Source organism: Tenrec ecaudatus, chromosome 5, assembly GCF_050624435.1.
Source record: "Tenrec ecaudatus isolate mTenEca1 chromosome 5, mTenEca1.hap1, whole genome shotgun sequence".
In the NCBI taxonomy this organism is placed as follows: Eukaryota; Metazoa; Chordata; class Mammalia; order Afrosoricida; family Tenrecidae; genus Tenrec; species Tenrec ecaudatus.
The window spans coordinates 180,481,076-180,495,610 of NC_134534.1; the positions used below are offsets into that span (position 1 = coordinate 180,481,076).

General features: G+C 37.9%; 1 protein-coding gene across 7 annotated transcripts in view; it reads right to left on the reverse strand.

Moving 5' to 3' along the window:
• The window catches only part of WAC (WW domain containing adaptor with coiled-coil), a 75,634-nt gene that overhangs the window by 19,310 nt on the left and 41,789 nt on the right, over positions 1 to 14,535 (reverse strand). For 6 of the 7 annotated variants that reach the window (XM_075550371.1, XM_075550368.1, XM_075550369.1 and 3 more), the window contains exons 5-7: positions 7,656 to 7,771; positions 7,044 to 7,156; positions 2,602 to 2,910 (exon numbers count right to left, since the gene is read on the reverse strand). In XM_075550371.1, coding sequence (XP_075406486.1) covers positions 2,602 to 2,910; positions 7,044 to 7,156; positions 7,656 to 7,771 — 538 coding nt within the window. The remainder of the gene's footprint in view (positions 1 to 2,601; positions 2,911 to 7,043; positions 7,157 to 7,655; positions 7,772 to 14,535) is intronic. The other variant, XM_075550373.1, reaches the window with a different exon arrangement.

A 14,535-nucleotide genomic window follows, 5' to 3' on the forward strand; every position in this document is an offset into this window, starting at 1 on the left:
TGGGTGTCACCACAACCCCGAGCTGACCTCTGCCTTGTGAGTGAGCTTTGAGATCCTCCCCAAACACTTGTTCCATCTATAAAAACGTGTGTTTTGTGTGGGCAGCATTCCCACACACTTGCTGCAAAGATTCAGGAAGATGTTCGCTGGGGTTTTATTAAAATTTGGTATGTAAAAAATAATTGGTACTATCCTTGACCTCAAAATTGTTTGGGGTTCTCCCCCCAACCCCACGCCCGCCCTTGCCAAAGTACTGGTCTGTAGAAGTCGTAACACTGACTGCAGAGTTAGGTTTCAACGTGTTTTGTTTGAGATAGGTCTGTGCATGTGTGAACTGAAAATCTAACAGTGATACTTTATTTATCCACATGCATTCTAAGAACCCTAACAAGTGTGTAGCAGGTGAATTATAGAAGGTGAAAGAGTGGAATGATTTAGAGATCAAGCTAGTAAAACAGAATACGACTACACTGTCAAGTATAAGAATTTCCTAGGGCTTTAAAAAGAAGTACACATTTTATTTTTTGATAATGGGAAACTATTTAAAGCTTTCAAACAAGAAAGTGGCAAAATTCAATCCCAATTTTATAATGAGCCATAGGCAGACTGAGTGCAAGGAAGGGCAATAGGTTATTTCAAAAGAGACGGTCTTAGAACTGCCTTGACAGCAGATTCGGTTTGGAGCAGAAAGGATCTAAACGGAAACAAGGAAGAGCCCAGGACTTGTCGGGGCAGGCTGCAGCTGCAGAGGAAGGCTGATGGCCTAGCCTGGTGAAGAAGGAAAAAAGCGGAGTAGATTTTTAAAAGGCAAGAATGATGGTTGAAGTGGAGAGTGCTATTACTAGAAACGTAGGAGGAATCTGGGACACAGTATTTAAAGAGCTATAAAACACAAAGTTTGTGAAAAGTCACTCCAAGGGCCTGAGCTAGACAAAGATTTGGAGTTACTTATCCAGTCATGGTAACTGTGGAAAATGGGAATATGAGAAACTAAGCCTGGGGACTTAGCTTCTAAGTAAGAAAACAAACTAAAAACAAAGGGTAATGGGCTGGAGAAAATATTTAAGGCATAGGAATAAAGAAACTGAAGGAGAATAATATCACAGTTAATGTGCTGCTACTAATCAAAAAGGCTTGGCAGTTGAAATTCATGCAGGGCAACTCCCTTCAAGAAGTGATTCACTTCTAGGAAAGCGCCGAGACCCTGAAATCCTTCAGGGCCTTTTCAAACAGATAGGATTGCCGTGAATGGGGTCAACTGCAAAAGAGTTTAGTAGAATAGAAGCCAGGAAAGAATTTCCTAAAAGGGGGAAAAAAGAACATGAAATAAGGACTGAGGCACTAAAACAAGCAAGCAAACAATACCCAGGGGGTTTTAAAGCAAGATTTCCTGTGACCAAACATTCAAATAAAATTCCAAAATCTGAACAACCAAGGCATCCTTTAAAAAGTGGTACAGTGTTTGTTATTTTTAAGCACTGTAATCTCTGAGCCTTGATCTCCCAAGATTTTTTTCCCCGAAATCTTATTTTGCATTTAGGTAAATGTGATACACAGATGTAAATTCTGGTACAAGCCATCTTTAAAGAACCACCAAATTCAACTATTTAATACATTCATTATGCACTATGATAAAATTATATGGTTCAGTTATATGTAAACAAAACTGCCACAGTACAAGGGAAATTCAGATCAGATGCATAAAAGGAGAGGCCGGCAGAAACAAAGTAAATCCAATTATTTTTTACACCTCTGTGAGTAAATTAAATCAATGTGAAATAGTGGGTCATTAAAGGCTTAAAGACTCAAAGAATTATGAGGTCTGTGAACAACAGCTCCTCAACCCACAGGACATTTAAAAGTTCCTCAGCACTTACAAGTGGTCTGTATAGTCGACATAAGATAGCTGACGTACTGTTTCAACTTCTTTACACATAATAGGAAGGCTGAGTTTGGGCTTGTAGGAAGCCTGTGCATTAATGCTTTATCTCATTATCTTGCTTGTATCATGTCACTTCCCCAGTAGCAATTAAGTGTTACAATTTTTCTCTACGTTTTTGAACAAGGGCTATTAACAGAGTTGAATAAATACAATCTAGGTTTCAATATCAGAGAGAGCCCTTCAAGCTTAAATTCTTATTCAGACAATAACATCCCTTAATCTTTTACCATTATCTTAGTTCTCAAAAATCACAAGTTGAAACCAATAACTGCATGCTATGTAGAAATGACAGACATTCCATTGACCAGTGAAAAATTAAGACAATTTCTACACTAAGCCATCAAAACAATTAAAAGAGCAGAAAATTACACAAACACAAAAGGACAGCCACTTGACTTTCACAAGTTATTTAAACCACTGGTAACTGTTAGAAATTAAGCATGTGACTTCAAAGTGTCAAAAGGCAAAATAGTCCCAAGGCTCAATAATTATAAGTTAAATGGAAAAGCTAAATATAGCCAACTTTAGGCCTAAAGATACACAGTAACATGTTAAAAGGCTCACAAAAGATTATATTAGAGACTTATTTAAGCTAAAAATAATAATGTAGTATAATCAGAAACTAGTTTAACGTGCAGCATCTAGTAATAATGGCATACCTTTTCTTTCTGTTTTCTGTGCAGGGACAGAAGATGTGGGTGTAGGCAGTTTTGATAAAGTAGATGCTCCATTAGCATCAAATGGTTTCTTTGGCTGGTGATCAGACTGTAGCGTAAATGGACTAGAAGGAACAGTGCTTGGGGTAGCAGTTGGATGAACCACTGGTTTGATGGGGTGCTGTACTGGCGTAGAACTACTGTGAGTCTCTGCTCTTGGCAGTCTGTAGTCTCTGTCATTGTGTCTGCTTGTTTGAGACAAAATATTCTGTGGGAGCAAACTACTGGCATCACTGGAATGCTTGTCTTCCACTTTAGTTCACAGTTCGTAAAAAGAGATGTTGGAATAATGGAAGGGGGAAGAAAAAAGATTACGTTAGAATCCTGTCTGTAACAACAGCTAATGTAGCAACACAATGTACTTAAGATAGGTTTTTTTATAAAACTGCAAGCCTAGTTAAATGTCTGCAGTTTTACTATCGTATGTAAATAATCAAATACTAGGAGTTTTCACTCAATTATTAATATGTATATATCCAGATTTCACTGAGCTCAAAGATGGGCCACTCATTTGTTGGATTCTTGAGAATCACACCACAGCTCAAACAAACAAAAATTTACGTCAGTATTTGGAATTACATTTTATTCAAATTAGAAACATTTTAAAAACAGACAAAGCAACTGATCCATACATTTAAATCTGGATTATCGGTTCCAGTAAGTTAGTGAATTACCCATAGTGGTTCAATTGCAAAGGAATATTAGCTACATTAAGCCCGATTTCCCACCCCACCCTCGTATACTAGGTTGCTAATCGATGGAATCTAAAGTGATTTGTGCTAAGAATTAAAGGACCTCACGTGAGGAGGGTTGAATAGTTTTTAAATGGAAAATAAAAACCTGTTTTTCTTTTCAATTCATATTTCCTACTAAGACAAACAAGTTTTGTAATGGCAGTACTGTTAGAGGAAGGGGGGGAATCTATTTGCTAGCACCAGTTATATTAAAAGCAGATCATCTTCAAAAAAAAACCAGAAGTATTTTAAGATCAGAAGTACTGAAAACAGCTTAACCACTATGCTTCTGCAAGAGTACAAAGAAAGAAAATGTCAATTACACACGAACAATTACTTATCAAAAATCTCTTGCCGAAACCACAGATGATTACATAATTTAAATAACCTCCCAATAAACACCTTCATATTCAAGCATGCTATGGTGAACACAGTGTTGTTTTCATCAAAATCATGGCTCCTCCAGGACTACGGAGCATGTGGCACAAATAAGGGCGCATGCTCAGACTACAAGCCAGGTTTAAGATTGTTTGGACCCAACGACCACAGGTCTATGTTAAATCAAAGAATACTGGGGTGTTGCCAACAAATACCAGTACATGGGATCTTTTGATTTAGTAATGAATTGAAGTAATAAAATGGAAGATTAATGCAGGAACGTAAAATGATTGCGCTATCGCAATACAACAAATATCTGTCAATGCAGATATAATATCAGTCAATAAATCAATTTGCAGGTACCTTTAACTTAAATTTTTTTTATTCTCAGTTTTCTTCATGTAACGAATGTCACTACACTAGAAACTTTTAGTAAATGATTTAACAAGAATAAAAATCCCTGTCTAGTTCCCCCCAATCGTTCTGTCGTTTGATAACTAGGAACGTTCAATTTCCTTGACAAAGTTTCTCATTCTATATGGCCATAGTGCAGATCACATACATGCCTTCAGATGAAAATTAAAGGTACTGTGTCTAACAGTTAGGAAAAACCAAAATTACAAGAACTACACACATGCTTTTTAGCTGAAAAACTATTACAATTCTAGGAAGAACACAGGTAAGAAAGACCGTGGCTTTCAACTGGTGCCCATTTGCACCATGCCCCCAGAGAACATTTAGTCATGTTTGAAGCCACTTTGGTGGTCATTACTGGGGAAAGGAAAGTTGCACGCTGGCCTCTAATGCAGGGGCAGAGACTGTTCAATATCCTCCCACAACAAACAATTATCGGGTCCGAACTGTCAGGCCACAGTTGAGAAATACCAAGTTAAGGCTTCTCAAACCACAAAGCCATCCCTCTAGTAGTCCAGTAGGCACAGACTAGAGATGACAAAAATAATCAAGAGAGTACCACTTTAAATATCAAGTTACAGGTAACAGCATCAATTCCTAAATAACTATACTACACTGCAGAAAGAAAATCCCACCAAAATCTACTTTCAACCTCTGTATTTCGTCAGATGTAAAATCTTCCCGGTCCTGTCCCGAACCCCCACCCACATGCATACAATCTGCTTTTACTGGTAGTTGAGAACCAAACTTTAAGCTTTCCGCAACATTAATTCCAATGTACCAAAGAGCTGGGGGGAAGAAGAAAAAACAAAAACCCAACAACCCTGCCAACATTTTTGCATGGGCAAAGTTAAAACACTGGTTTTTAGGAGCATCACACCAAATTTAGCTCAGCTGACACATATTAAGAACCATACATACACAAAGGCTTAGCTTATTCTCCAACATTCCTTAAAATATCTGACCTCTTCCCATTCCCCCATCCCCAAAGGATTCCATTTAACTACATTTCAAGATAAACAAAACTACTGATTAAACATGTGGGCACTTCGGAATTTATTTTCAGAAAATCACCAGACAAGTGGAAAACCACGCCCGTCGCCTCTGTGGGTATAGTTGTTTTAAAATGAGAGCACGTCCAAACAACGAGATACTGTGCCGTCAATTGGACACAATGACACGGAAACATGTCCCTGAAACAGCACTGATCGAAAGTGCAGGCTGGAAATAATACATCAAAGATACACATAACGTTTATAAAAAACGTTTACACGAGAAAAAGTATATATCCAAAATATTCTTGAGTTGTGGGAATAAAAATCTTACACTCTCCTCTAGTTTGGTTTTTAGAATGAATATGCCTTTTAAAGAAATCATCAGGGAAAATAATTTCATTTTTTGAAGAAAAAATGCAAACAGCTACAATGAAAACACACAGGGAGACAACTCCGACTTTGAGACAAAATTTAATAGCTCTACTTCCCATTAAACGTCTATTTTATCTGTCATTTTCCCTTAATTTGCTCTACCCAACGAAGAACTGATTTTAAATGACTGATTATTTTGTAAAGAATAGAACAGACATCGCTCTTTCTCTTCTTTCACAGTCATTAAGTGGAGACCTCTACACTCTCATCCAGTGTTACCCAATTCTGGGATTAAGTTAGCAGGACCCTAAGACATTCAACAAACCACTGCCCCCCTCCAACTGAACTCTTACTCACTAAACACAGGCACTGTTCATCTCCATTGGCCACTCTTCTCCTGACCCACAATTGTGTGCAGGAAATGCACAAGCTGAGTGCCATTTATTTACCTCAAAAGATAAGCTTTGTTATTAATTTTTAATTGTCAAAAGTTGCTAACATATTAACTAAAATAGGTATTAGAGCCCAAGTCCTCTGTCTCAAAATACTATCCTCAGTTTCCTAACTCTAGTATTTTACAGTCATTTTCTATTCTAATAATTATGTACAATTACACCAATGGTGTATAAGTTAAATGACCCAGAAAGTATTTTTTAAACATTCAATCCATTTTTCAAATAATATATATATTTATTTTAAAATATCAACATCCTTTACAATATGTATAAAAATCACCCCTCACTTTTTGTTGGAGTTGGAGAGGATTCAAAGCATTAAAAATTATTTACAAAATTTACTTAAAAAAACCCATGGATTCATATTTGATTTTGATTCGGGGCTAAAGGGGTCACTAAAAATATAACTTTAGGGGGTAAATCTATGAATTTAGAGGTTAATTTTAAAACAACATATTGACCACACTATCCCAAGTGGACAAAATATAGCTTCAAACGAACATTAAAGTATATATCTATGGTTAAGGGTTTTGAGTTAAAGCTACCTTCTTAGGAAGAATCTCAGTATGCATTTTGAAATATTTTTAGAAAACCTAGTATACAGAGGATGTTGCATAATTCTTTAACAGGGTGAGATTTGTTTCCAAATATAGGGTGGCAAAGTAGCTTCTCACTGGTAACACAAAACACCAATAGGTACTCTGAAGATGTAATCTTGTTATGGTTAGATTCAGTTATCACACTGCAACCCAGTGAGTCTGGGAAAGGATTTCAATTTTCATTAATAGGCCAGAATTCAGAGGAAAGGCTTCTGTTTACAAAAGTTGACCCAGTTCTTTTTCTTTTACCATTTTCATTAGCACCTTACATCCACTGTAGGTAGTGATGTATACTTAAAACAATTCCACTAAAGAAGTCGTTTAGCTGTATTATTTTCAGAGTTTACACATGAAGATCACTAAGCTTGTATAAAGTGAATGAATTATAGACTGAATCAAACATTACATACTGTTTGAAAGGGAAAAATGGATACTTACTTCCACTGGCAAACCCACCGGCTGCTGCTGCTTGCATCACCTCTCTTCTGTAGTCCCTGTCTTTTGGGAAGCTATTGACCGCCACCTTGTTTGCTTCTTTTTGTCTCTGCTCTCTAAAAATACGGGGGGAAAAGCGCCCAGGTGAGACGATAAGCATCATATCAACTACAAGTCTCCACACAACACCTGGACAGGAAACTGCAAAATGGTCATAGCGTAAACTGGCAGGAAAAGGGGAGTAGTAAACAGTACACTCATGTTTCTAACCGACAGCAAAATTAAGTTAACTATTGATACCACTATGCCTCCAACCAAAACACAGCAATATTCATTCCACTTAAAGCAAACATCTTACTGTCCTATAAAAACTCCTAGATGCTCTCTATTCAGGAGCATAAGGAGGATGTGTATGTCTTTATTAGCTATATAAAATTTTTACTTGCAGGGGCCATGAAAGTTACCTATCATTCCTAGATTATTTTTTTAAAAAGAAAAGTTATGGAAAGCAAATAGTAAACTAAACAATGCAATGTAAAAGGGGAGTGAGCAAAGTATAAAAGTAGAATGTTTAGTGCCGTAAGATATTGTTTGATTTAGCTTAAGAGTAAATACCTTTCAAGCCACTCTTTTGGTTTTTCCCACTGTGAAACTTCCGTTCGACAATTGTAGTAGTATTTTTTCCCAGAAGAGCTAATGTGTTCAGACCAGTCATCTGCAGAATCATAAGGCTTAAAAGTACAGTTTTAAAATTAGAAAATGTTCACACTACTTTACCTTGATATGAAATACCAAGAATGTCACAGGGGAAAGGATATAAAATATAAAATATATAAAGGATATAATATATAATATTTTAGAAAACATTACAAATGCTTCAAATGTTAACGATGGAAAAAACCCCTATAAAAGTTCAAAACTAAACAGATTAATAAATATGAGGTCATTAAACACAGGAAGGGAAATGTAAAATTAATGATGCCCTAACTTTGGAAAACATTATAAAAGCTATTCATTATCACAGTTTTAATGGCTGAAATCCAGTCACATGGAGGGGAGCATCCTCAGGACTTAGCTCTTATGCTACACCATGCAATCGCTTTGGAGATAACACGAAACTCTTTTAAGACTAAACAGTAATCGTATGTAGCATCTACAAAGCACCGCCTGGCTGCTCAGAAAGAAAGTCACAAAAGCCCACATCGGTGATGGGAAGGAACTTATGTACCGCTAATTCTCTCATACTATTTTAAGAGCAAGTGCCTCAGAATCCACACAAGGAGACAATTCCACATTTCCTGAAAATGTCAACTGCATAGTATGAAAAATAACAGATGGATATATTTGCTGCTTAATTAAACTTAAGATAATATATTATTGTTCTGGCATTTTTTCTCATCCAAAAGACAAAGCCAATGTTATAAATTTGTCTCACCTTCAAAAAAATCTATGCGATAACTGAGTAACTAAACCCTGCTTCGCGGAACATGGAACTGGCACCACTGCTCATTTGCCCTTAACTGAAAACCGGTCTTTCAAAAATCTTCTTGCAGGTAACTTATAGGAACTATAGAATTATAATAAAATTAGGAAAACCTGAAATGCCATTTTCACAGTACTGGTCTAAAAAAGGGGTTTGCACTGGCCCCTAGGGATTTTTTTGTTTTGAGATGAAAATGTTACACCGTAGTAGCCTGTTCTTCTGGGTTCCCCACAGTGTAGTGACATCATAGGTTTTCTCTGGGTAATGAATATCATCAGGTCCAAACTCTGGGTGAGTTGGAATGGATGCTATGTCTTAGGACACAGCGTCAGGGGTTCAAATCTACTAGCCACTTCACAGGAGAAAGACGATGTTCTCATTTACAACCTCAGAAACTCAAAACAGTTTTACTCTGTCCTAAAGGGTGTATCTATCATTCATAGATAATCGACTTTGATGGCAGAGCTGCTGTGGTGTGTAAATCAGCTTATCATTTTAAGATGAATTAAAAGCAAGTAAAAGTAACTGTGATGAACTTGTAGCAAAGCAGGTGGTTCAATTTTTCAGTGGTGACACATTTAATTTTGGACATTAAGGGACAAGAGTTGTGGTAAATAGCACCAAAAAGACTTGCTGTATTTTTGATCTTGTGCCTTCACTATTGTAGTAATTAGAAAACAAGTTGAGAGAACTTAAAAGAGCTATCAAAATATCCCAAAAGTACTCAGTGGTAGAGAAACGACTGAAACTGTAGTTCCGATGCCCACTATTTTCCATGCAATTAACCCCAATACTGGAAATGCTCAAAAAATTTGTAAGTACTTGGAAGATGTGTTCCACACTCTGCCATTATGTTCTTGGGCTTATGTCTCATCTCATCTCATGTCTCTAAATCTCTGAAAAGCAGCAGTGAGCTAATTTTCAATCCCAAGCTTCCAGACGATTACAACCACCAAGCTGCAGCAGAGATCCAATCACAGAAAGACAAATTGAGAAAGTTCTTCTCACTGGATAATCCAAATTACCATGCAAACAAACTGAGCATAGCTATCATCTATCTAGAAGATTGGCTTCTCTAGCAAGGGATTATATGGAAATTCTGGTTTGGCATCACAGTGAGAATGAGATTTAAGGTTAGCTGTCAGGACATTGAAGGGTGTCTAGACCAATGCTTTTCTAAGTGACGGTTTAATTCCTGGAGAAGAGAGAGCGGTTTCTATACATGCTGTTGCCGTTTGGTGCCACTGACTAGCTTCCGACTCATAGCGACCCTGTGTACAACAAACAGTGAAACGGCCCCAGCCGTGTGCCATCCTCGCCCGTGTTCTTATGTTCGAGCCCACTGTTGTAACTACTGTGCCAATCAATCTTGTCAAGGGCCTCTCTTTTTCGCTGCCCTTCTACCAAGCACCATGTCCTTCTCCAGGGCTCACCATCTTTGCCTCTAAAGAGCATTCTGGCTATACTTCTGAAACAGATCTGTTTATTTCGGCAGCCCATGGTACTTTCAATATTCTTCTCCAGTACCGTAGTTGAAATGCATTGATTTTCTTCAGTCTTCTTTATTCCATGTCTACTGTTCACATGCTTATGAAGCAACAAAAAGTAACATTGCTTGGGTCGGCCACACCTTAGTCCTCAATACAAACAAACTCCACTGAACATTACATTACTAGTTTTATGGGGCCAGGGTGATATCACTGAACCTAAAGACAACCCCCAGAACTCTCAGTGTTGAGTTCAGAATCTTGAATCACAATGATCTGCTAAACCACACTGATCTTTCTTTCTCCCTGGATATCAAAACCTCATCAGCACAAAATAAGGTCTTAGACTATGTTCCACAGCGCAGTATTACAAATATACGGGGAAACGTAGCTCCCGGGTTCCAGCCCATTTTCACCCTAAAGAAAGTTGCTAAGTAGGGGAAGAAGGGATTTTTTGGGGGGTGGGGGAGAGTGGGGGACCGGAGTTGGTGGTGGAGGAGAGACAGCCACCCAAGGTGCACAGTTATTACCTTTTTAGATACTAATATTTAGCTCTAGAAAGTAAACTGTTTAACAAAAATAAAATCTAAAATTAAGAATTAAACAGTGGCTTTGATATGGTCACCATCATGTGTCTAAAACAGCACTTTTCCAGTTTTGCAGGGCCCTCTGGGGGACTTGATAGCCTTCCAGGGGGCACAAATGATCTGAATTAATTTCATAATAATACAAGGTGACTTTGCTGTTTTATGCTAATTCTATCAAAAGACACATTGGAATCACTCAAGAAGCTATAGGATGCAATGTTACAACTAAGTGAACGCTGAGGCTGACGTGAAACGGTGGGGATCCTCTATTAAACACAGCATTAAGAAGATGTGCAACAGGAGCAAATGAAGAGGAAAGGAGAGGGTAGAAGACATCCTGGTCCACCAAGCCCTGAGGAAGATATCCTTGCTCAGAGCAGCAAATGGAGAGAATGGACCATAGGGGCCGGCCCCACCACAAGACACAATGTCCCTCACTGACCTATAGCACTACAAAGGGTAACACTGGAGACACAGTGCGGGAACTGTGCCTGATTTGACCCCACATCGGGGAGAAACGCTGAGGGAGTGCAAAAGAACAGCAAGAGAAGCAAACCAACGAAGTCCCCAGGGAATACCACAAATAGACTTTGGGGTCAGGGTGGGCAGTCGGCCAGACCTGACCAGAAAACTCTCCGATAGGTCAACAAACAGACCTGGAACTATTTACAGGCTTTTCTTTGCCGTCATTGTTGTTTTGCTCCATCTTGTTTTTCAACTTATTATTGCCTCTGAATGTCTACCTAGATAAGTGGGATAAAAAATCCAGAGGTTGAAAACAACGGGATTAACGGTTGGTGGCGGAGGTGCACGCACGCATGCACACACACGGGAGCAGAAATGACAAGGTTAAGGATGTGGGGGTGTCAACCAAACCAGGGATAAGGGAATAAGTGACACAAAATCGATGGCAAGGAGGGTGTAGGAGGCCTGGTAGTGCAAGATCAAGGGCAATGTAAATGAGAGGAATTACTGAAACCTGACTGAAGATCGAACAGGATAGTGAGAGGCAAGAGAAAAGTAAAAGGAAACAGAGGAAAGAACTAGGAGGCAAAGGACATTTATAGAGGTCTAAATACAGGCATGTACATATGTAAACATATTGATATATAACGATATGGAAATAGATCTATGGACATATATTTATATATTAAGGTCGCAGACGAGCATCTACTCAATTCAAGAACATTCTGTTCTAATAACCTTACTTCTGTGATGCTCACCATCCCAACATGATCGCTGAACGTGGTGAAGAAAGCTGATGGTGCCCTGCTATCAAAATATATAGCGCCTAGGGTCTTAAAAAAGCTTGAAGATAAACAAGCAGTCATCGAGCTCAGAAGCAACAAAATCCACATGAAAGCACACCAGCCTGTGTGATCATGAGGTGTCGATGGGATCAGGTATCAGGCATCAAAGAACCAAACAAACAATCCTATTAATGTGAATAGGGGTATGTCTGGGGTGTGTCTGTGTGTGTGTGAAGTGGAGACTCCAAGTTCATCTGTAGAAAATTGGACATCCCCTTACAGAAGGGTCATAAGAGCGAGCCAGTAAGGGTACAGTATAGCAACGATGAAACATCTAACTTTCCTCTAATTGTTTAATGCTTCCTCCCTCCCACTGTCATGACACCAATTCTACCTTACAAATCCAGCTAGACCAGAGGCTGGAAACACAGGGAATCCAGGACAGATGTATCCCTCAGGACCGACAATGACAGTGACAATACTGAGAGGGGAAGGTGGGGGGAGAAAAGGGGAACAGATCACAATTATCTACATATAAGCCCCTCCCTTGGGGATAGACAACAGAAAAATGGGCGAAGGGAGACTATCAGTCAGTATAAGACACGAGAATCATTTATAAATTATCCAGGGTTCAAGGAGGAGAAAGAGTGGGGGGGAAATGACGAGCCGTTATCAAGCACTCAAGTAGAAAAAAAGTTTTGAAACGATGATGCATATGTACAAATGTGCTTGACACACGGATGTATTAATGGATTGTGATAAGAGCTCAATAGTCCCCAATAAAGTGATTTAAAAAAAAATTAAATTAAGTTACAAAAGGAAAAAATAAAGATGGGGTGCAGTCTCTGGGCAGAACTGATGTGACTACAATGTTGCTTCCCTTTTGCAAAAGAAAAGTAGGTTCATTTGGGAAGGAAAAAATAAATAAGATGTGCAGTGTCTTAGTATTTGTTTGGAAAATAGTTTTCATAATCTTATTTTTTCATGAAAGTATTACATGACTATGGTTAGCATTTTAAAACAAAACACATTTTTCACCTGTAAACAAATTTTAATATAATTTTAATATAGTAAATTGGTGACATAGTTCATATAACCAAAAGTGCTCAAAATTCACAAATGCAGAGAGGGGTCTTGAAACCACAATGTTTGAGAATGGTTGCTCTAAAATAGGATTAAATGGTTGATGGGGGCACCCACACACCTCAATTCTCCTTAGAATCCAATTTCTGATTTCTTAAGAGTTTTTCTCTTCTCAGAAACAAACATCCTTTTTCATTCTCTAAATTACCAGTAACTTTCTGAGTTAATCTTGTTATTAACTTTTATAATTATTAAAAAATCACGCATTTACAAAATAGTTCACTAAATACAGTATTAAAGATGATATTTCCTGAGGGAAGGTGAACAGGACAGGCCCCAAGAGTTAATACAGTTTGCCCTCGGGGCTGTTAAGTTCAACCAGCCTCCAATAGAAATAGAAAAAATACTGCAGGCAAATAAATAAATAAGATAGACAAATAGATAAATAAAAAAGAAAAAATACTGCAGGTGTGGAGTTAAGGATGAATTAAGTGGTCAATTAAAGGCCAGCAAAGGCTTAACAACAAAACAAAGCCTACTGCTGTTGACCTCATCCAGATTCAAAAGCAGTATCATTTACTCTCTGCTCATATTCTAGCTTGCTTCATTATTTCCCTTCCACTACGATGGTACACCAAAAAGCTGTATAAATCATTCTCTACATGATCGGGCATTTTTTTCTTCAAAGATTCCATTAATGTTTCTGTCACTAAACATTTCGTTGAATTCTTTAAGTTGTTTTAAGTTAAACTTCTAATCATTACTTAATAAATATAACACTTTTAAAGAAGACTGGTTAGAGAGAGTAAATCTCAAGAGACTTAGAGGAACTTGAAACACTTGACTGTGGCAGAACCAAACTTGGTGTGTCTCCTGGCAAAGCCATAAGCAATAAATAACTGATAGCCTAAACTTAGAAGATTCCTGTTACAACACAAATTTACTCCCAATAAAGGACTTGAGAAATCACAAAGATGAATAACTAAACTGTAACTGTCCAGCATGGTTTTGGTTAGAAGGGAGGGGGCAAAGGAGGGGGCACTCGAGTTTTTTGAGCCCCTGTGAGTCACTGTTCAAATGTGACAGTAAGTGCTAGTCATTGGACTCAATAAAGTACACATTAATACCTAAATCTCATACCAAAAGTAGTAATTTCAACAAACTTTAAACATTAACTTGATTAAAAACTACCCACAAATGTCTTTGTATAGATAGCTTTAGATAATATTGGTACTGACTGTTTTATAGACAACTACTTAGAGATACCATAGGATCATCTTTTGTGGAGTTCAAGTGTAGTGCATATACTGCATAAATCTGTATGTCACTACAGAAGTAGATATACACATACAGGGAAAACCTACAGAAAGAGGATGCTGCTGATTCTGGAGAAACATCTGGTTTAGTTTTCAGTTTCCACTCATAATGAAGCTCCCTGATGTTACATAATTTGAGAATTATGCTATCCAACTTGTCTGATGCCCAGTATTTATTTCTAACTTCGTGGAAATATAAATAATGTGAATCTGTTTTCTCTCAGTAAGATTTGCTGGTGTTTTTTTTTAAGTCTGTATGAGCTGTCAGCGTCCTACCTGCAGACAAATA